This window comes from Pseudonaja textilis, chromosome 1 (assembly GCF_049901715.1).
Source record: "Pseudonaja textilis isolate UNSWEBS1 chromosome 1, rPseTex1.2, whole genome shotgun sequence".
In the NCBI taxonomy this organism is placed as follows: domain Eukaryota; kingdom Metazoa; phylum Chordata; class Lepidosauria; order Squamata; family Elapidae; genus Pseudonaja; species Pseudonaja textilis.
In genome coordinates this window covers 266,159,953-266,184,357 of record NC_141990.1, presented here as the reverse complement: position 1 = coordinate 266,184,357, position 24,405 = coordinate 266,159,953, and the positions used below count along the sequence as shown (strand labels likewise).

Below are 24,405 nucleotides of genomic sequence, written 5' to 3'. Positions count from 1 at the left end.
CCAACAGAGACAATCTGTAGTCAACCTCAAGCATAAAAACTTACTCAGAGAGCAACAGAGTCTCAGGAAACCTCTCTTCAAAAAAGTTAAACTGTATATCAAAAGCAAACCACTTAACTGATATTAGAAAAAGAGTCAACTGCTCTTTTTTGAGGTTTTCATTTTATTTTGTCAACTGGGCTTCATAGCCTATTCTGAATTTGATCAGTATAAGCATACAGATTTTTTTTTACATATAATCAATTATATATGACCTAATCAAATTTCACAAGCGAGACCTGACTTTTTTTACATGTTAATTTCAAGGGAAAGAGGTATTTGAAATGAAATTGGTTTATCTGAGAAGCAGTGTGATACAACAATTAAAAGGCTGGAGTGTTACTGGCAATATGCAGTTGTAATTCACCCTCCCTGATAGCAGCTGTGAATTTTGGCCATTCAATCTATCAGTTCAACTACTCACAGTGTGGTTGTATGCAAAAATAGGAGGAGGGAACATTGTATAAACTATTTGGGCTCCTGTATGGAAGGTGGGACATGAATTATGATTGAATGTATGCATTTATTTAAAATACAGTGGTTCTACACTCCTGCTATGCTTGCTATATATTATTACCCAGTTATCTTAGCAAGAATTCAGTGATGCAGTATTAAACAGACACACAGAAAGAATGAAATAAAAATTATTCTAGAGGACATATTCTTGAAGGACAGAAAGAACTGCTGCCAAGGCAGTAGTCAGATACGGGAGCTTTAACCCAGGCCTCTTGTTTAACTGTCTCTCAGTTCAGATGGAACTGAGCATAATGTTGAAAAGAGAAATTCTGATGGTAATTTTAGAACAGTGGTGAACTTTTTTGGCACTAAGTGCTAAAATGGGAGCATGCGCGCACCAAAAAGACATCAAGTGCCAAAATGTGTGCGCGCGCCCATACATACCCCAGAAACCAGAAGAGCAGCTCCTGGTGTAATCATGCGCACCGGCCATCTGGTCTTCTGGCTTCTAATTCACATGAACGCATGAAGACCAGCTGGTCAGTTTCTAACACACATGTGCGCACCAGCTCTTCACACAGCTGTTGTTTGTGCATGCATGCGTGCTGGCCAGCTCGTCTTCGCGTACGCATGCACGTTCAAAACCAGAAGGCCGGACGGTTTCCAACACACATGCACACGCTGGCCAGCTGGTCTTCACGCGTGCATGTGGATTAGAAACCAGAAGATCAGCTGCTCTTCCGGTTTCCGGAGCTCTTGCATGTGTGAAGACCAGCTGGCCAGCATGCGCCAGAATCCAGAAGAGCAATGGGCGATGGCAGGCGTGCCCAGAGAGATGGCTCTGCGTGCCATTTCCGGCATGCATGCCATAGGTTCACCATCACAGTCTTAGAACATCGAAAAGGTAATGTAGCAAAAAAAATCCCTTTAATCAGATTAAAAACCAAAAGCCAGATTGTTTGAAACATTGATAAGGGGTAGTTTCATACATTATATTAAACACAGTAGGGTTGATAAAATATGATAAGCCAAAAGCAAATGAACTGCATTTGTTTGGAACAATGTGCCCCTCGAGGTGAGATCCACCCGCCACTTTTGGGTCTGTGAAAAGTCTTGAAGACATGGCTGTGTCAACTGATCTTGGGCCCCAATCGGAATATGGCATTTTGGAGGTGGCTAATGGATTACCTAACACCCCCTATTCTCTCTGCATTCACTTTGTTCCTTTTCTCTCTCCATCCTGATTGATTTTATTTTAACTGAATTTTAAAATTTAATTTAAGGTCCCAATTTATTGTTTTAATGTTTTATAATGCGTTTTGATTGAATGATTGTTAAGATGCCTAGAGTCACCTCTGGTGAAATGGGCAGCATATAAGTTTAATAATAGATAAAGAAAATTATGAGTTATGCTGAATGAACGTACGTCTATGTTCTTGGTCTCAGTTAACAGCGCAGTGAAAATATTTTGAACCAAGTTCATTTTCCAGTTATCCTTCAAAAACAGACCCATAAACGATTAATTCCAATAATAGAACTTGGAGAAATGAAATAATTATAGCTAAGTTATTTTTAATACAAGAATGGCTGAAATGGAATATATCAATCATCATGGCACTGGAGCCTCTTAGAACTCTAGCAAATCATTCAGAGAAGGAGCAATCCCAGGCTCTAGGACAAGGGTCTTCAAACTTGGCAGGAAAATTCCCCACCCCATTTTCCTACCGATCAATCATTCTCTATTTGGGATCGCAGGATACCGTCTCCAGCTCCGTTCTCAGGGGAGAGAGAGAGAGAGAGAGAGAGACTTTTGGGCTTCATGCAAGGAAAGCAGCTGCTTTTCTTGTGTGCAGCCAAAAACAGAAGAAGAAAGAAGCGGAAAGAAGCAGCCCGGTGGCCAGTCAAGGTGTGTGGGGTGAGTGGGGCAAGTTTTTCCCCTGCACCCTTTCCCCCCTCCCCTCACTACCTCATGTCGTTCGCAGTGCAAGCGACGCAAGCCTTGTGTTCCCGTGGGTCTGTGGGTGGGCAGCCTTGTGTTCTCGCGCAGCCTGGATTAATTGCTTTGGAGGGTGCTTTGGGGTTGACGTATCTCTGCAGACCACCAAAATTTTCTCGTGGACCACCAGTGGTCCCTGGCCCACTGGTTGGCGATCACTGTTCTAGAGGGAAAATGTTGCAAGAGAGGTGTGCTTCTTAGGTCTCCATAGAGAGCATTGTTTACTTGAAGGGTCTGAGATTTAAAAATTGTTGATCTACGACTTAAGGAAAGTTCAGAAGATTTTGAACAGAAACTATAAAATAAATGGGTTTGTTAGTACAATCAAGCCTACTTTTGACAGACTAACTGGTTGAGGAAGATGCCCATTATCCTTGAAAATCCAGAGAGACTATCATCCTTAGAGCAAGTTCCCCAAAGCTACCAGAGAGGCTCCCTTTGAAGCATCATTGGCAGTTGTAATGTAGTATCCCATAATTCTAGTGTTGCAAGGCCAATTTGGATAATTTGACCAGAGGTTCCTACCTGAAGGAACCAAATTAGACCTGGATTGGTGTAAAAGATTGGCGTAAAACACTCTGGCATTGTTATAGGTAAAAAAAGGTGCTACATTCTCCACTTTGCGAAAAATCTTTAAACTTTCCTCATGTCCCTTTCATTAGCCAAAAAGGAAATAGTAAAACGTATGAAGATTATGAATTTAACTTGGATATAATATATGGGAGCAACTGTTCTAGTCTAAGTAAAATATCTCTTTGTTAAAATGCTATTTTTGGCAGCAGCAGAGGAATTAAAATGAAGTGTCGCTTCGAATGAGGTGGGTAGCAAATAAATCTACCGTGTTTCTCATATAATAAGGCCAGGTCTTTTTTTTTTTTTTGAGCCCCCAAAAATGGCTAGGTCGTCTTTTCGGGGGTGACTTAATTCCCCCCCCTTGCATCTTCGAGCGAGCGGGCGATGACAGCTTGGATGTTGACCTTGGCGTTGGTGGGGCACTTCGTATTGGGGTCAATGCAGGCAGCACCATATCCAGGCGTGCAACAAAAGTACTTCCTAACGGCAAGCCCCCCCACCATTCCCCCCCATTTCGCATGTTTTAATATAGGCCTTAATTTGGGGGGAGGGGCTTAATTTCATTTCATGCCTATAAAACATGCTGGGACTTCCTATTGGGGAGGCCGTATTGTTGGAGAAACAGGGTAATAAATAAAATAAATAAAACAAAATGCCGGAGAATAATCAAACAACTGGATTTTTAATTCTTTTAGTAAGAAAATACAAGAAGATAGAATGCATGTCTTAGAAAATAGGGAGAGTGATACTGACTTAAGAACTATCAAAGTCACTATAATTTAAATGAATTTCTTAATAAAATGTAGATAATTTTTGGTATATATTTATTTGGCTTTTATACAATGATCCGAAGGTTTTTCACCAATCAAATATCTAAATCCATTCTCCTGTTTTATATTTCCACACCCAGGAGGTCTTACTGGCACAAATTACTAGATCGCATCAATATAAGATCTTCAACCTTTGTATGTAAAAGCCTTTTGGAGACAACTCATGGTAGTCCTTATTCCAACACTTGACTAAAAACAGATGAGCACAGCGCATTAGGTTCAGGAATTCATTCTTGAGAGCACAACAAAGGGATCACTCCCTCTATTAAGGGCTGTGGAGACATTTTTATTCTAGAGAAATTTCTAGTCGTGTGAGTCATATTTGGTGGAGAACAGAGAGAGAAATGAAAAGTGCATATGCACCAAAGACAAATTCCTTGTGTGTCCAATCACACTTCGCCAATAAAGAATTCTATTCTATTCTAAATAGATTCCTCCCTCTACTTCTTAATGTAAAAATCGAAATAGCATTAAGACCCATTGTTTATGATATAAATAAAGGCATAGTGATAGATAAGATATATTTTGCAGATTGTACAATCTACCATCTTATCACAGAAAGGAAAATGAACTTTTATTCTGTTCTTAAACACTGTTTTTATTTAACAGTTCAACAATACTATCAAATAATTAAAGTGAGAAAGAACAAAATAATTCTGGAGTAGTAGTCACTGATAAATAATAGGAAAACTATTATTAATACTGAAGTTGGAAAAGGAATGCAAATTGCTGCTTTTACTCATTCAGTTCAGGAACTGAATGGATGTTTTTGTTTGAGATCCCCAACGTAACTCCAGGGCCTCTTTTCCTGGTCGGGCACCTTAATATTTCAGAACTTACTGTACTCTTCTCACTTTTATACTTTGAATGAAACATAAGCATATTGTTAGTCAATCACATACCCCTAGCACAGAGACATCTACTTAATTAGTCAAGTCTTTGCAATACATGTTCCCAATTCCCATAATCCTCAGCCAGGGTATGATTGTATTCCAAAGCCTGAGGCTGGCAAACTATGTTTTATATCATAGAAATGAAACTTGAGGATAAAGTCAAACAAAAGACAAAAAAGAGTTAAGAAGCTTTCCAGACATTTAGAATGCTTTTCTTTAAATGATTTATTTTTGTTGTTTATTTACGTTCTGTTCTTGTTCAGACTGGTAAAGACAAAGGAGGAAATTCAAAGTTTTTCTTTGCCACTTTTACTTTCCGGATCCAGACAAAGCTGGTTTTTCCCACATAGTTTAAGATTTAAACCGACAAACTTTTTTTTAGATCATAAGAAGTTGAAGTCCAGCCAAAACAGCTTTTTAGTTTTGTTTTCACTTTGGGTATTGTTTAAAGCATAAGTGCACTTTTTCCCCGTACTTTTTTTCTTTTGAAACTGAGATCTATTTTTGTCTGTATCCTGGACATTTGGAGGAAATATGCAAAACCCCAAGGAATAGACCCTCAGTTGCTTACACAGCAAAGCTCAAGGACATTCTGGCCTAGCCAGCAAGGAAAATATTCAGTTCCTAACCTTGTGTGACAAAACTTTGCAGCACCAGTTTATAAAATTTACTACTTTATTTATTATTATTATTTTTCCGAGCCTACAAGACAGACAGACAGACACACACACACACACACACACATACACACACACACAAAGCAAATAAATCCTCTTTTCACCTTCTCCTTGCCACTGTATTTAAAAGGAACCCCAAAATGAATGATAACAATGGAGTGGGAAGAACACTGTACATGGTAGTCCACATCTTACAACCACAATTAAACCTGCAATTTTGGTCAGAAGTTGTTAAGTGGTTCATCCTGTGATCATGCCTGATTTTATAACCTTTTTTGCAGCAGTCATCAAGTAAATATGGAGATTATGTAAGTGACTGTAATGTAATTAATGTAATGTAAGTGGATATGTGTTAACATGAATCCATTATTTATTATGGATTTGTTTTTGCTAGAAACTAAAAATAAATGCTGGTTTTCAGAAAAATCATGGTGATGTGACTGTGGGGATTCTGTAAATGGCTATAAAAGTGGGTTGGCTGCCGAGAATGCAAAATATGATCATGTGACTACAGGAGAGGGTAGCTGCAGGAACTTCAACTCCAGGTAGTAAGTAGCTTTTTGGAGGACTGTCATAACTTTGAACAATTGCTAAGCAACTGGTTATAACTCAAGGACTACTGTAAGATGGCAGAGAGTTCTCTTGGCTGCTTCACATATACAACACACATCAAGAAGTGGGGGTCACAAACAACAAGTCACAAAGGCCTGCTGAAAAATCCCAGTCTTACAGAAACACCTCAGGTTGGGACCCTGTTGACATTACAGGGAACAGTGTTCCAGAAAATGGGAGTGATTCTGCAGAGTCTGGACAGAGTTTTGGCAGAGGACTATACTTGCCATTCTAGCCACCTGTTGCCACTCATCTCTTCAACAGCATCATTCCAAGTCACGGAGAATAACTGGTAGATATTTTCCACAGGCCACTGAAGTCTTTTGAGACTGAAGAAAAACCATGCTAGGGGAAAGTCCTAATTAATCCCTTTCCTTAATATGCCCTGTATACAACGTAAGATGGCGAATCTGTAGAAAGTTCTTCTTAGCCAAGGCAGCCACCTACTCCATGAGCAGCAGCTGTGAGTCCAGGAAGACCCCCAAATTCCTCACCAACTCAGTCCATGGAAGTACAACCATGTAATTCCATGAGTAAAAAGTGATAAATCACCAAAACCCCCCCCCAACTCCAGACCATTCCTTCTTGACATGGTTTAATCAAAGTTGGTTTCTCCCCATCCAGTTATTTTTCTATACTGTAGTTTAAACAAGTTTCTTATATTTTTCCAATAAAGTTTGTTTCTCCTCTCCATCTGAGATTTGTTCTCAAGCTAAGCACTCTGCTACTTAGATAACCTAGATTTTGTGTGAATTGCCAGGAGTTGTGTCTGATCTCTACTTTGTGATTAGCTTGTCCAGTTAGTGACATTATGGCACACAGGCTCATGTAGTATAGCCCTGGAACTCAGTTGGCATCCTGGGCATGTGATCTGAGCAGAGCTGGTATTCAGCAGATTCTGACCAGTTCTGGAGAACTGGTAGTAGAAATTTTGAGTAGTTCGGCAAATACCGCCTCTGACTGGCCCACCCCCATTTATTCTCTGCCTCCTGAGTCCCAGCTGATCGGCTGAGTCTTCTTTTGTTGCCCTGCACAGGAGAACAGAGTTGGAAAGCAGGTTAGTGGGGTGGGGAGGGAAGGATTTTGCAGTAACCTTCCCCCTGGAGTGGGGAGGGAATGGGAATTTTGCAGTATCCTTCCCCTGCCATGCCCACCAAGACACATCCAGCAAACCACACCCACCAAGCCACACCCATAGAACCGGTAGTAAAAAAATTTGAATCCCACCACTGGATCTGAGGGCCTTTCATTCTACAGTGGTACCTTGATTCTCAACTGCTTTGAAACTTATTGAATTTGGTACTCAACATATTTTGACATGAAAATTTTGTCCCAGTACTCATTGTTTGTACTCAGCGCACAAGCTAGAACTATTCAGTGTCAGCTGCCTTGTGAATCACTACATCAGTGGTTCCCAAAGTGGGCGGTACCACCGCTGGGGGGGCGGAGGAATGCCCTTAGGGAGGCGCTGAGAGGCAAGGGGGCCGGCAGGGGGCGCCGGAGGTGAGTGGCAGGGCACAATTCAGGGGTGGGAAAAAATCCCACCCCTGCCACGTTCGAGGCGAGGCCCCACAGGATCATCCCATTGACTTGCACGCTCTGGTGCAAGGAGTTCAATAGGGTGATCCTGGGGACCTTGCCCCGAACACAGCATTGGGAAAGGAAAGCAAAGCCAGAGTGGCTTTGCTCTCTTTTTCAAACATCCCCCCACTGCCGCTGTGTTTGGGGCGGCGGGGCCTCACCCCGAATGCAGCATTGGGAAAGGAGAGCAAAGCCAGAGTGAGCAAAAACCCAGAGCGGCTTTGCTCACCTTTTCAAACATTCCCCCTGCCACCGCTGTGTTCAGGGCGGCAGGGCCTCGCCCCGAATGCAGCATTGGGAAAGGAGAGCAATCTAGTCCAATGACCTGCTCCAGCAGGGTTGGAAGGGAGTATGTGTATATGTGTGTGCATGGCTGTCAAAACTCCAAAAACAGGTCAAGTAGTTCCCGGAAGGCCAGTCATAAATTAGAACACTTGCTAAGCAACCGACCATTAAGTGAGGACCACTTGTATTTGGTTTGCCAGTCACCCAACCACGCCCACCCAGTCACGAGACCAGCAAGCCATGCCAACAGTCACATGACCAGCAAGCCACGTCCACCCAGTCATGTGACCAGCAAGCCACACCCCACCCGGTCACGTTACCAGCAAACCACACCCTCAAATTAGGCCACGCCCACAGAAATTTGAATCCCGCCCCGGGTAGGGGGCATTGAGGATGAGTTTGTAGCACCAAGGGAGCAGTGGACTGAAAAAGTTTGGGAACACTGCACTACATTATTCCTTATGGGAAATTTTTGTTTGGTATTTATTGTTTTTGGTACTTATCGGGTCTTCTGGAACCAATTAATGATGAATACCAAGGTACCACTGTAAAGGTATACCAGCAATGCTGAGGCTATTTGGATTTTGTTAAGAGATTTTGGTGAGCAGTGAAGTGAAACAGAAATATATCCAGTGAATATGATATGAGAACTAAGAGAATTAGAAGAAAAAAATGCGGACAGACATTAGGAGAGTTCATACTGCAGTCACCATAAACCTCTGTAGGAGTTTGGCAGAGAACAGAGTCACTTAGTCAGATAGGTTACAAACTACTTCAAAACTTCAAATGGCACACACCTGATTTGTCACAGTTGGGATCACTGGTAAGTAAAATAATACTTTCAATTCCTGAAAATTACATTTTCCATCTCTACACGTTAATATAATAAATCAAGTGTGCTATACAATCTCCCTCAAAAGAATAATCCCTAAATTAAAATCAGATTACATTTACATTTCAGCTAATCAGAACTAACTCTCGTATAAGATTTCACAAAGACTGCCATTATAACTGTTAAAAAAATCTGCTTACATATTGGTTCTACAATTAAAGATAGGACATTTAAAAATTAAAATTTTCACTCCACCTTCCAGAAATGCATTTGAATCATATCTTCTTCCTTTCCTGATATAAACATATTTCTTTTTTCAATACAATGTTGATGCATGAACTAAACTATTCTTATGTGTATCCCATCAACAGAATCAAATCTGACTAATGAATAAAAAAGAGCTTTTGTTGAAAAAGATATTAAAAAATAGAACTAGAACTGCAAAGCAATTTTCTAGATTTGAAGGAGGAAAAGCAGGTTTGTATTTACACATTTAGTCTCATTAAATCCAACTCAATGGGAAGAAACAGTGACATGAACATGGAGCACAATTATATTTTTATGGGTTTAATCGAAGTTCAGTTTTATTTAGAACTAGATACTTTTGCAGACTTCAAATGACACTGTTTAATTCCAAATAAGAGGATATGATCAGTAATGTAAGAAAAAAAACACAGGCTTTTTAATTTGTCCCTTCATATAAATGACCATACCTAGAAAATTAGAATTTTAAAAGCCAGAATTTTGCAGCATTAGGGAATTCCTGTAAGGCTCACTGCTGCTTATCTTTTTCCCTTGTTCACACAATGCATTTGAAAACATGGTTCCAAATCTAGCTCAAACCTTTGACCAACCATCCTTGTCTCCAAATTGTGGAGCAGCATTTCTCAAGACTGAAAGGTCCAGTAAAAAAACCAACTGAATAATTGGATTCTTTTCACCACCCGAGTACTTCAGGTTTACAAAGGCATAGAAGTCTCTCACTTCAGTGCTCTTGGTCCTTTTGGCAATCTGCTAAAATGATATAAGAGGTGGAGTTTTTTCCCTTCTCACTAAACAATTTTTTGTGCTTGTACCTAGACCATGAGATCCAAAGAGACCAGGCAATAGAGTAGCAATTTACATCAACAAAGGGGATTTTGATGCACTCCCTGAATGGGGCTGCATTACCATGTTAATAGCTTTTTCACTCTCAGCCTGGGACTTTGGAAACTTTTTGCAAACGAAGAACAGTTCTGCTTTCTATTTTAACTGTAACAATAGCAGAGGAGCCTCTCAAACTGCATCAAATAGCAGTCAGTGAAATCCCTAACTACTCATCCTGTCTTGGTGGTTTATTAACCACCAAGCCAGAGAACAAAGGGAGAACAACCTGCAGCCTGACTTCACCCCCCATCTCTTAATCCCCTAGAGATGGCAGGAGGAATTGCCTGCAAAACTGTTAAATCAATCTTTTTACCTTCCCCCACTTTTTTTTTTTTTGAGTTTCCTTCCAAGTTTCCACCATAAAAGAAATTTCAGGTAAGTTTTCCACCATCAAATTCTTTATGGCCCCCTGATTTGCAGAATGATGATGAGATTCCTCTCCACCCCACCCCACCCCGCTCCAGTTCGTTTTTTCAGACCGTTGTTGTTCTTCACCAGTTCCCACACTCATCTACTTGTTCCTTTGTCATATGCTTTGAATGTACTCTTCTCCTGACACTGACTGCCTCTCACCATAGAGAATCAATGAAAATGTTGCTCCTGCAGTCAGCCGGTGGAACAGAGCCCATTCATTACCACAAAAATGTTCCACTGCCACCAGTGTAGACAGCAGTTTCTATCTTCTAACTCCTCTCAATGCATTTTCCAATTTGAAAATGACTCTTGTTTTCATAAAGCTTCCTACTTCCTTAAGATGGCTGGGAAAAAACCTTATGTATTTATTATTTCTTACCTCTATATGTGGTTAGATCAGCAGCAGAATTGCGATTTACAAACCTACTCCATAGAGCTGATTGTTGCCAATTATTTATTGGTTAATTATGTTCTGATTTTTTTTCTTTTGTGTTTTATACTGCACTTAAGCACAAGACCATAAAAAAGAGACAGCGAGCCAGTTTGAGGAAGTGGTGGGAAACCGGGAGACCCTGAATTCTAGTCCCGCTTGAGTCATGAAACTAGCTGGGTGACATTGGGCCAGTCACTCACTTTCAGCACTAGGAAGCTGGCAATGGTCAACTATTTCTGAAAACTGTAGGGATTATCCAAAGGTAGTTGCCAAAGCAACATAAAGAATGTACAGGAAAAGATAATAAACAATTTGATACTGATAAATACACTGGTTGTATTCTCATGTGCCCTAATCACAGCACAAATATGTCCTGGCAATGTTTGTTTTGCCAAGCCCTTATTATGTTACCTTCATCTCATTCTTTCTTAGCCCATGAGTGAGACAGGTTTATCATATTTTTCCCCCTGTTGGGCAGACCCAGATAGGTAAAATGTGTTAAGCTTTGTCACACATTATTTTGGAGAATATTCAGGTGACTGGCAGATGAGAGACAGAAGTTTGAGAGATAGGATATGGATTAGCAATGGGAATTGTCAATTTCACATAGGTATACTTTTCTGTCAATTCAAGGATGGTGACTAACTGTGTAACTTGGTAGTGCTAAAGGCCCAAAGTGTTCTTGCTTGATTTCTAGTAGAAAGCATTAACACCAGCCTGTATTAAATATTCTGTTTTTCTCAATGTCTGTATGAGCTAGTATCTTAATAGAGGAATCTCACATTTGCTTAAATATATGATCTATTTAATCAGCTCTTCTCATAAATAAGATGGTTTCGACTGAATAGTCAGGGAAATTCTCAATTCAGTTACAGGATCTTTTATTTTGGGTATCACATCCCACTTGTAAAATGTGGAACCCAAAACTCATTTGACATAAAGCTAAAGGGTAAATAATAACTGAACAACCCACTCATAATTCAACAGAACTGCGATTTTGTTAAATTTTTGAAAGCAGATAGCAAATATATTTTTGACATTGACAGTAACTCATTCATATAGAAAACAAACAACAGGAAAACATTTCGGAGATAAAGCAAAAGTTCAGAAATGTACATGCACACATGAGGATGTTTTACATTATTATAGTTTCAATCATATATAACCCATATTTAGATGGTATATCTGGATTATTACACAATCAACTTTTTTTCTGAACACTGAAACATTAAGCCACCTCTCCAAGGCAAATTCTCATGCATGATCCTCTACTATTGTAAAAGCAACAGCTTGTTCATCACACCTGTTACATACCTGCCATATACTGATATTTATTTATTCAAGAAAATTTATATAGCTGCCCAACTCACTCTCAGTGAATTACAATGGCCATTGCCCCAGTTAAATTTATTTTTGTTAACACCAAGATTTCAAGAGCATCCATAGTTTCAAGAATTTAGAAAACTTCAATATAAAATGCCTAATATTGACTTGCCTATACGAAAAATTTACTAAATTCAATTAAAAATAACTAGATTCAACTAAGATTTACGTTCTTCAGTTTGACACTTTCCAGGGTTGAACCAACTCCCATTTTTTCTGGAAAATAGCTTTGTTGAATTCAGGGAGCTCAAATTAAACATGTGGAGAGTACCAGGCTGGGAAAAGCACCAGCTTTAAGCACTTGCTTTCCACATTAATTACAATAAGACAAAGCTCATTTTATTGTAGTCTTACCTTGGAGAACCAAACCAGAATTTTCAATAACGTACAGGAAAGATGTCAATGGAGCAATAGGGGTCTTAGCAACCAGGATCTGCAAAAACAAAACAAAATGAAACCGCATATGGTATAGTGATATTAAGGTGTCCAGACTCAGAGGAACTCTGCTGGATAAACAGCACTTCTAATATATTTTCTCATACTGGCTCCACAAAGAGCTTGTTCCACCATTCATGAAATCCTACTTCAGGTTCTATTTAGTGATTTAAACTTTGCAAAGTTCTACCCTGTCTTAACATAACCTTTTATTTATCTTGCGGAAATACACAACAGGGTATGTGTTTAACCAACCCTGCATGAAGATGAAAACCAAGAAATAATATGGTACAATGGGATCCTACAAAAGAGTTCTCATAGTAAGAATCCAGAATCACTTCTAGTCATTCGTAGCCAAACATTCATGTTTTACCATAAAAGCAAAACAAACAAAGCAGCCCCATGTTATAAACTCTCTAGAAATTCTAGAGAGATAATTTATGAGATTCTAAAGAGATTCCATTGTTGTCATTTCTGCTAAATGTGTATGCATTCCAAATGTGAAGCAGATTTCCTCACTCATTTCTGCCTCAGGGAAAAAAAGGAAAGACACTGGAAAGCAATTTCCTAGTCTGTGGTTTTCACAGTGGCATTTCCAACTTTGTAACCCTAAGGGTACCGTTTAGCAAGGCTGCTGATCCAAAGCACACTCTTGGTTCTTTCAGAATTTTGTTTCAATTACAGTGATGTCATGCCATTTTTTAAAGACAAAGAAAATACACCAGACCATAGTACTTCCTTCAGGTTTATGTGCGTAATGGACGTACATCTATATGGAAGGAAGTATGCAGCAAGGCTCTGTCTTAGGCCATAGTACTCTTCAACATACTCATAAATGATTTAGATGATAGAATGGGAACTCATCAAATGTGCAGACAACACTAAGTGGGGCGGAATAGCCAACACTTTCAAAGATAGTGCCAAGATCCACTGGGCACTATCTTGACAGACTTGACCACTAGGCACTATCCAACAAAATGCAATTCAGTGGTAGAAAAAAGTAAGGTTTTACATTTAGGCAAGAAAAACTAAATGCATGATTATAGAATAGATGTTACTTATTCAACAGCAATAACTGTGAGAGGAATCTAGAAGTTCTAGTGGACAACCATTTAAGTATAACCCAGAAGTGTGCTACAGCTGCCAAAAAAAAAAAGCTAATGCAGTTCTAGGCTGCATCACAGAGGAATAGTATCAAGATCACATGGTGCATTAGTAGCACTATATACTGTCTTGATGAGACCATTTAGAAAACTGTGTTTAGTTGTGGTCAGCATGATTCCAAAAAGATGTGAAGACTCTAGAAAGAGTACAGTGAAGAATCACAAAGATGATTAGGGGACTGGAAGCTAAAACATACAATGAACAGTTGCAGGAATTTGGTATGTATAGTCTAACAAAGGCGACTTTAATACCTCTCTAAGCAAACAGAAAGAAAACAATTCAGTTTGCAATGCTGAGCTGTTCTCAGGGATAATTGGCTGGAATTCATGATGATATTGGGGACAGATTTGATGAATGTATGTTTACTTTAATAAATGTTCATCGTATCATTAAAAAATAAAATATGGCAGACAGTCTACCTGAAGACTAATGTGGAGAGGAAAGATAAATGACTGACTTTAACAATGGGGGTAGGACGAACTACAACTATTGAATATGGTGTGAAGACAGGAGAGCTTAGGCTCCTTCCAGGATTGAAAAAAAGTATGTCAGATTTTACTTGAAGCTACATCTATAGAGTTGTCCTCACAAACAACCTCTTTCAATTTATATCTGACATCTTCTAGCCCACACATTTCTTTTGCAACTGGGAGGCCATGAAAATGCCAGTCAAATATACAACACAGCAAGACCTGGTTTAGGAACCTGTGTCAGTGGTTTGCTTTGAGTAATGTACAGGTGAAACTCGAAAAATTAGAATATCGTGCAAAAATTCATTTATTTCAGTAATGCAACTTAAAAGGTGAAACTAATATATGAGGTAGACTCATTACATGCAAAGCAAGATAGATCAAGCCATGATGTGTCAAAATTGTGATGATAATGGCTTATAGCTCATGAAAACCCCAAATCCACAATCTCAGAAAATTAGAATATTACATGCAATCAATAAAACAAGGATTGTACATAGAACAATAACGGACCCTCTGAAAAGTATAAGCATGCATATGTACTCAGTACTTGATTTGGGCCCCTTTTGCAGCAATTACTGCCTCAATGCGGCGTGGCATGGCAGCTATCAGCCTGTGGCACTGCTGAGGTGTTATGGAAGACCAGGAGGCTTCAATAGGGGCCTTTAGCTCTTCTGCATTGTTCCGTCTCATGTCTCTAACCTTTTCTTGGCAATGCCCCATAGATTCTCTATCGGGTTCAGGTGAGGTGAGTTTGCTGGCCAATCAAGCACAGTAATCCCATGGTCATTGAACCAGCTTTGGGTGCTTTTGGCAGTGTGGGCAGGTGCCAACTCCTGCTGGAAAATGAAGTCAGCATCCCCATAAAGCTCGTCTGTGGAAGGAAGCATGAAGTGCTCCAAAATCTGCTGGTAGGCAGCTGCGTTGACTCTGGACTTAATGAAGCACAGTGGAACAACACCAGCAGATGACATGGCTCCCCAAATCAACCCATACTGTGGAAACACTGGATTTCAAGTATCTTGCAGCGCGTGCCTCTCCATTCTTCCTCCAGACTCTGGGTCCTTGGTTTCCAAATGAGATGCAAAAGTTGCTCTCATCAGAAAAGAGGACTTTGGACTACTGAGCAACAGACCAGGTCTGTTTTTCTTTAACCCAGGTAAGATGCTTCTGTCGTTGTTTGTTGTTCAGGAGCGGCTTGACAAGAGGGATATGACATTTGAAGCCCATGTCCAGGATCCATCTGTGTGTGGTGGCTCTTGATGCACTGACTCCAGCCTCATTCCACTCCTTGTGAAAGTCCCCAACACTTTTGAATGGCCTTTCCCTGACAATCCTCTCCAGGCTGCGGTGATCCCTGCTGCTTGTGCACCTTTTTCTTCCACACTTTTCCCTTCCACATAACTTTCTATTAATGTGATTTGATACAGCACTTTGGGAACATCCATCTTCTTTTGCAATTACCTTTTGAGGCTTTCCACCTTATGGAGGATGTCAATGATGGTTTCCTGCACAACTGTCAGGTCAGCAGTCTTTCCCATGATTGTGATTCTTACTGAACCAGACTGAGAGACTATTTAAAGGCTCAGGAACCCTTTGCAGATGTTATGGCTTAATTAGCTGATCAGAGTGGGACACTTTGAGCCTAGAATATTGCACCTTTTCACAATATTCTAATTTTCTGAGATTGTGAATTTGGGGTTTTCATGAGCTGTAAGCCATTATCATCACAATTATGACAAATCATGGCTTCAACTATCTTGCTTTGCATGTAATGAGTCTATCTCATATATTAGATACACCTTTTAAGTTGCATTACTGAAATAAATGAACTTTTGCACAATATTCTAATTTTTCGAGTTTCACCTGTAATGCCAGCAAAGGCAGCTCTGGATAGGAGGCAAGTGCAACAACATGCTTCATGGTGGACACCTGCAATGTAAGCGTCTTCCCTTCCTTAGGACAATTACTATATTTCCTTCAAAAAAAGAGACAACTGGGACACCAGGATCAAGCTCATTCTTTAAGAAATACTGTATGTCTATAATGCAGAAATCTTTACTCAAAAGTGAGGGTCTTAGTTAAGTGTCATCAAGTTGGGTCCAGAGCTTGCTGACTCTATAGACAAATGGCCTTCAATCCATCCCAGAGACAATCCACAGCACTTCCAAGGGCATTCCAATGAAGTCCTTGATCTTGACTATTTGTTGTATGTGTGTTTCCCTTTTAGTTTCCAGTCATCTTCCTTCCTTCCTTCCTTCCTTCCTTCCTTCCTTCCTTCCTTCCTTCCTTCCTTCCTTCCTTCCTTTCTCTCTCTCTCCTTCCTTCCTTCCTTCCTTCCTTCCTTCCTTCCTTCCTTCCTTCCTTCCTTCCTTCTTCTTCCCTGCCTTTATTACTGAAAACTTTTTGGACTCAACTGAGGCTCAGAAGCATTCTTGGTAATAAAAGCTTTGCAATGTGCCCCCTCACTTAATTCAAAAGCCTTTAATGTAAATATTCAGGTAGGACACACTACTTGGCAAGCAACCAAGAAGATATGTATAATCTAACTGATATATTATCCTCTTTTATCATCTGTAGCAGAGGACAGTGGGTGTAAATATATAATTTTTCTGCAACATTTTCTATTGAATAACCTGGTGATTGTGTTGTATTATTGTCCATAGTAATAACATTACTATTTTATTTACTCATTTGTATTGTAATGTCTTTAGTTTGGGGAAACTTTTTGCAATGACAAACACATACAAATAACATGCTTCCCGGGATATAAAATAAGTGCAATCCTACCTACAGAAGTCTTCACAAGACTTGAACAGAAAGCTCTATTTTCTGTATGAATTGCTGTTCACTTAGCTCTGACTGTGACAATCACACTCTTGAATTCCTTTAATGAACATTCACTCAGCAACTGTTTGAAGTTATGATGGTGCTGAACAAATGATAATTAAGACTGGTCCTTGAAGTTATGGTTATTGCAGAGCCTCACAACTGCACTGGGGACTACCACAACTGCCTCCACTAAGTGATGCGGCCCTGTGATATTTCACCAAATGACTGCTTCGCTTAGTGATGGAAATTCCAGTTCCCGTTAAGAGTCATTAAGCAAGAACTACCTATATCCTCTTTAAGATACATCACACTAATTGATATAATTTTGCTGCCACCCCATACAAATAAGACTGCAAGAAGATTGTAGCTATTACAACTCTTAAAAATTCAAGTAGTCTTTGAAAAGAGGTACATATATTATTAATTGGATAATTGCCAAAGGAAAAAGCATCCAACTACATTTTCAGAAAAATAACCAAAAAGATGGCTCTGCGTCCTTGTGTGGGGACCCCAAAGAAGCACATAGTTGTGGGATTGGTCAGTGTCATCAGAGCCCTCCTTTTGTCTTTGGTGGTTTAGGAAGTATGAAACATAGATGGATGGATGGACGGACGGACGGACGGACAGACAGACGGACGGACAGAACAATTTTACGAAACCATTTCAAACTATGTGGAAAGTAATATTGCAAACAATTCCAGCATATAAAAATGTCAAGCAGGAAGACATAAGACAGATTTCTCCTCTCCCTCCCTCCACCAGAAAACAGTATCTTTAAATTGAACTGAATTTTTGGTGTTGGAGGAGCATTCAAATATGCACTTAACTGCAGGCATAAGTAGACAGTACCCAAAAGATGGTTATCACAGGATAATTTTATATGTACAAACTAGACTGAAAAGACAGAAATGGCAAATCATTACTTTATTGTCGCCAAGAAGTAGAGTTCAACTCAAATAGCCTTTACTTTTTATTTCAGTTCAGATTAACAAAATCAACAAAGGATATGTATAATTAAAGATATCTTATGGGACAGTTCTTTTCTAAGACATAAAATTTTCTGATGTAAGAACAGGATTAAGAATTAATAGTATAATTAAAACAAAACAAACAATACTGTCCACAAAGTCCAAGTTTCCGTTCCAGTCAGTTCAACGTAACAGCATATATGTTTCAAACGGAATGAAACCATTATAAAAGTAGATCAAAGACAGGTGAAGGGTAGCCAGAAAATTGTAATAAATAAATGACTGAAGCAAGATGAAAAACCATGTCTGCTCTGGAGAGTTGTTTATGATCTTAGCATAAAAATGGCTGATTTCCATCATAAAAGGATATTAAGTTAAATAGGTATCAGAGTCCTCACTTGCAAATGTTTAGAGACAATTATTCATTCTTTACTGTACTGTAATTATATTCTAGTTTCATATGCTGAGTTGATTACAATGACAAATTGTGATAGCAAAAAAGCAAATGGGTTTATTCATTGTTTTATGGCTTTTATTGATTGATTTATTGCTTTATAGCCCGAAACCAAGCCAACGTACATTAAAATGCACAGAACAACAAAAGTGCATGCATAAAAATGACATAAAATAAAGTCACTCAAAACTAAGAACGAGGTACCAGTTGGTTTGTGTAGGCTAAAGCTACAGATAGAAATTTGATCACTGTCCTTGACACATTAAAAAACTGGTCATTTAAAAAACAACAATAGTGATCTCATCATGAGAACAATTAAAATTCCTAGAAAGAGCCATGGTGGAGCAGTAGTCAGAATGCAGTACTGCGGGGCTAACTCATTGCTCACTCCAGGATTTCAAGTCTGAGTGCCTCAAGGTTGATTAAGCCTTCCATCCTTCCAAGGTCGGTGGGACCCAGATTGTTGCGGGGAATATGCTGACTCTGTAAATTGCTTGGAGAGGGCTGTAAAGCACTGTGAGGTAGTATATAAGTCTAAGTTCTATTGCTATTTTGCATACTTACCTCTAATGTGAATATAGTTGGTATTTTAATAAGATATCAGATGTAACCTCTCTATGCCTGATCATGAACAAGTACAATTTTCATATGGGAGATTGTAGCACCTTTTGTTTGCCACCCTCTTAAGTAATGCATTGATTCAGGCCAGAGAAAAAAGCTGCTATGTGGATCTTGTCAGATCTTGGAAAAAATAGAAATAATAAAAAAATAATAAAGACGGGAAATTTATCTGTCTATCTGAATATCCAACTCCTTGGTCTTCTGCTTAAAGCGTGTGTGTGTGTGTGTGTGTGTGTGTGTGTGTGTGTGTGTGTGTAAGAGAGAGGGAGGGAGGCACAAATCAGGAAGACAGAAGCAGTAGGTAAAGAAAGAAAAAAAGAAACACCAGTCTAGTTCTTGTGACTTTAGTGAGGAAAATGTTCAAGTTTTATTGCTATTATGACAAGTAATACTTTTTTTTAATAAACAATCTGAATGGAAAAATGATAGTTCCACTTCCTTCGGCTGCATATTTTCTCCTAGGATGGATTATCATGCCAAGCTGTCTTTGTTTTTTGCTTTCAAAAGGTTTAAAGTAGAGATGAGGAACATTTTCCCCTGTCTGGAGTAACATTCCTTCGTGGGTAATCTGTTGCAGCAAGTAGTAAAAGAAGCAATTCTTTCTCTTTATTCCTGTCTCTGTTATCCATATCTTCATTGATTAATTTCTTCCCTGAATCATATCTCTAATCAATTTCCTTCTTTTCCCCAATCATTCTCAATTGACCTCCAGAATCACAAGAATTTCCTAGAGCAACCTACCCAGGAAAGCCAACACAGACATGGAAATGTATATTTGCCCTTTGATGTCTTCCTCCTCTTCCTTTCTAATTACCAGTGGGCAGAAATGATGCTAATTAGCAGTGTGCAGTAGTCTAAAGCTGTGGTTCCCATGCCGAGGTGAGCGAGGATGAAAAACAACGAGAGAATGATCCGATGGAAAGGAATGAAATAAAAAAAAATGCCAGGTGCTGCATAATAAAATTGAGAGAAGAGTGCTGGATCACATGTAGAAGCAAATACTAAGAAAAAGAGTTCCATAAGAAGGTGGTTGCCTATCTCACGTCTGCTCAGCAGCATCTCCCCACCACTAAAACCACAACATTTTCTAGCTTGTAATAAATACCTGGGGGTTTCTTTCCTATTCTCTGAATTTTTTTTTTCTTTTTAGAAAAGTTCCCAGTTAAGAAATAGGAAACTGTGGGATGATGGACAGATTTAGGCAGTTTTCTCTGCTGTTGCAAGGCAAGAAAGAAAGAGCAGGAGTTTAAGAGTCTTGGGCACGGTCAAACTCGCCGTATCACTTTGTCGTCACATGACATTTTGCTATGTTTTTCCCATTCACGGAGCTGGGGTGGGTGTGGCCTGCATGTGACGCATCTGGCCTGTGGGCTGCCCGTTTGACACCTTTGGGCTAGGGCCATGGTGGCGAACCTATGGCATGCGTGCCGGAAGTGGCACGCAGAGCCATTACTGCTGGCATGCGAGCACTCTCCCAGACAACATGTACTGCGCATGCACACGCACCACCCATCCGCCAGCTGATTGTTGCATATCTGGCACGCATGTGTGGGGGCATGGCGGTGCGCAGGAGACACTCGTGCATGCGCAGAAGCACGAGGCACGCACAAGCGCAGGTCATGCGAGTCGGCAGGTTGCTCACACATGCGCAGGAGGCATGGGGGGGGCGCATGCATTGCCTTCTGGGTGATGGCACGCGAGCACAAGCAGGTAAGCACACACACAATTATCGGCATGGGAGCCCAAAAAGCTTAGCCACCACTGGTCAGGGTGATGAAGAGACACCCTTGGATTGGCTCTAATCTGTACATCAGCAATTCTCCACCTCAGAATGTGCTTGGTGCAGATTCAACCTCCCATTGGAGTACAAATAGTCCTTGACCTACATCAGTTTGTTTAGTGATTGTGTGAAGTTACAATGGACCAAAAAAAAAGTGACTTATGACCATTTCTCACACTTATGACCATTGCCCTATCCCCATATTCACATGATCTACATTCAGATGCTTGGCAACAGGTCTATATTTATAACAGTTGCAATGTCCCAGGTTTACATGATCATATTTTGTAACTTCCGGCAAGTAAAGTCAGTGGGGAAATCAGATTCACTTAACAACCATGCGACTAATTTAACAACTGCAGTGATTTGCTTAACAACTGTGGCAAGAAAAGTCATAAAATGGGGCAAAATCCACTTAACAAATTTACACTTAGCAACATACTTTCTGGGCCTTAATTGTGGTCGTAAGTCAAGGACTATCTGTACACATAGGCAAGGAATGAGAAACGGGTTTTCCAAAATAAATCATATAAGAAACTTAAAATGATACAATATAGCAATGATTTATTGAAATTAATAATAATATTAAATATATTTATAAGCCACTTAACCCAAAGTAAATTGCTGAAAGAGATGTATGGAACTCTGTTCACACTATTTATTTAAGAAGTTATCTGGCTCTAAATTACTCCGGACAGCTTACATTTTGAAATCTAAAGTAAGCTCAATGTGCCTGATCTTACTGAATGGCAAAAACTATGGAAGGCAGATGGTCCCTCAAATGACCAAACTTTATGACGGGAAGGGCTTTATAGATAATAATAATTTTACCCGGAAGCTCACCAGAAACCACTGAAGTTTGTGGAGCCCATCACTGTCCATGTCACTGCATTATGGATCAGTTGTAGCTTCAAAACAGCCTCATGCAGAATACATTGAAGCCCAGTTGTGGAATGACTAAAGATAGTCCTTGACTTACAACTGGTTGCTTAGCAACTGTTAAAAGTTATAAAGGACCCCACCTATCAAAAAAAAAAGATACTCAGAACCTGGATTCCAAGTTCTAACAGATGGCCTGCGTCCCCACAGTCATGTGGTCAGATTTTGAACACAGTTGTCTTATGGTCTCATGACTGTGATTTATGACATTTTTTTGGGTCCAGTTTCCAGCAAAAACCACCCAGTGTAAATAATGGGTTCACTTAATATCTGTGGCATTACCTTAATAACTGCTGCCAAAAAAACCCAGGCCACATGGGGACTCCTGGGAGGGGATGAGAGGGTTGGGCGGGGCCAGCCAGGGGTGGGATTCGCTGGTTCACTGAACTGGCCACAGATTTAACAACCAGTTCACCCAAACCAGGGCAAACCAGTAGCAGTCCACTCCTGCATCTAACCCATCTAAGTCTACACTGCACAAAAAAGAAGAATGATATGAATATTTTTCCAGCTGCTGTATCAAAACAGATACCCTAACTGCAAACATATAGTTGAAAGAATATTTTTCTAGATTGTATTTGTTCGATTTTTGTTCTGTGGAAAATAGATACGATGACTTTCAGAGGGACTTATAGAGTGTATTTTGGATAACATAGTCGAAAAGGTATTTGTGGTCTAGCACTGTTAACCCAGGAAAAACATGTCAGAATTTGTCTCCAAATAAGAAAACCACACACTTATTTTTTGCATGCTGCAATGGAAATTATAGCCCTCTGAAGAGAAGTACAGTTAACAAAAGCTTTAATTAAAACCAGGTTAATGGGTCAGCATTAAATAAAACCATTTACAGGGCAATCTAAATGTATCATACATCACCCCATCCTATGAGAAAACCCTGACCAGCGGAAGTTACTTGTGAAGGGATTTTCTCTCTTCCTGGTTTTATAGAATCACTGGCAATGGCTGTTTGTGGGCTCTTTGTCAGAAGTGGGCTATAAATCCAACCTAATTATAAAAATACTGGTAGTACATAGGTTGCACTGGTGCTTTAACAAACATCCCACTCAGATATATTTATCCCTACTTCAGGTAGTGATCAGAATAAAGAATAGCAACATGAACAAACATAGGTTACTGAAGTGCTTCTCCTTGCAGATTAAAAAAAAGGATTTTTTTGCCAAGCTTGCCTTCCTTCAAATTAACACAGTGTACACTGCAAAAATGATTACAATATTTTTTCACTGAGAATGTTCTTTCCCAAGGGTGTCAAACTCACAGCGTCATGACATTTTGCGACAATTTCCCCCTTCACAGAGCTGGGTTGGGCCTGGCCTGCGTGTGATACATCCAGCCTGCAGGCCGCCACTTTGACACCCCTGCTCTTTCCTGATAATAGCTTAACTCTCCAAACACTTTATAACAGTAATGCTTATATATTGGAATTAAAATGCAGCCTAATTTTCTTAGAACATAATTCAGCCAGTTTGGACGCATTATTTTGTTCATGCTAACCAGACGTTCTGGGAATTAAAGATCAAACACATCTGGGGAATGATAGGTAGGAGTCCCACCAGAAAGGTGGACAATACTTTAATGAAGATTCAAAGATCAAGTGCCATTCTGTTCTTCAACTTTATTAATCCAATCTCTGATTGGTTACCATGTCTTTTTCATGTGCAAAGAGGGGTTACCATGTCTTTTTTTTATGTTCAAAACATCTTACAACCACAGTACCAAATACAACAGTATCAACTATTATACCAATATATTATAATTTTTGTTTGTATTTGTACGAGTACAGGTGAAACTCGAAAAATTAGAATATCACGCAAAAGGTCATTCATTTCAGTAATGCAACTTAGGAGGTGAAACTAATATATGAACTAGACTCATTACATGCAAAGCAAAATAGTTCAAGCCATGATGTGTCATAATTGAGATGATTATGGCTTACAGCTCATGAAAACCCCAAATCCACAATCTCAGAAAATCAATAAAACAAGGATTGTACATAGAACAATATCAGACCTCTGAAAAGTATACGCATGCATATGTACTCAGTACTTGGTTTGGGCCCCTTTTGCAACAATTACTGCCTCAATGCAGCATGGCATGGCAGCTATCAGCCTGTGGCACTGTTGAGGTGTTATGGAAGACCAGGTTGCTTCAATAGAGGCCTTCAGCTCTTCTGCATTGTTTGGTCTCATGTCTCTCATCTTTCTCTTGGCAATGCCCCATAGATTCTCTATGGGGTTCAGGTCAGGCGAGTTTGCTGGCCAATCAAGTACAGTAATCCCATGGTCATTGAACCAGCTTTGGGTGCTTTTGGCAGTGTGGGCGGGTGCTAAGTCCTGCTGGAAAATGAAGTCAGCATCCCCATAAAGCTCGCTTAATGTGTGGAAGGAAGCATGAAGTGCTCCAAAATCTGCTAGTAGACGGCTGCGTTGACCCTGGACCTAATGAAGCACAGTGGACCAACACCAGCAGATGACATGGCTCCCAAATCAACAGAGATTGTGGAAACTTCACACTGGACTTCAAGCATCTTGCAGTGTGTGCCTCTCCATTCTTCCTCCAGACTCTGGGTCCTTG

At 39.8% G+C, this 24,405-nt stretch overlaps 1 protein-coding gene across 16 annotated transcripts in view; it reads right to left on the bottom strand.

The window, feature by feature from the left end:
• The window catches only part of RAD51B (RAD51 paralog B), a 329,833-nt gene that overhangs the window by 146,797 nt on the left and 158,631 nt on the right, over positions 1-24,405 (bottom strand). For all 16 annotated transcript variants that reach the window (XR_015741000.1, XM_087921704.1, XM_087921703.1 and 13 more), the window contains one exon: positions 12,505-12,583. Coding sequence is in view for 15 of the 16 variants with exons in the window: in XM_087921704.1 (XP_087777830.1) it covers positions 12,505-12,583 (79 nt within the window). In the remaining variant the exon portion in view is untranslated. The remainder of the gene's footprint in view (positions 1-12,504; positions 12,584-24,405) is intronic.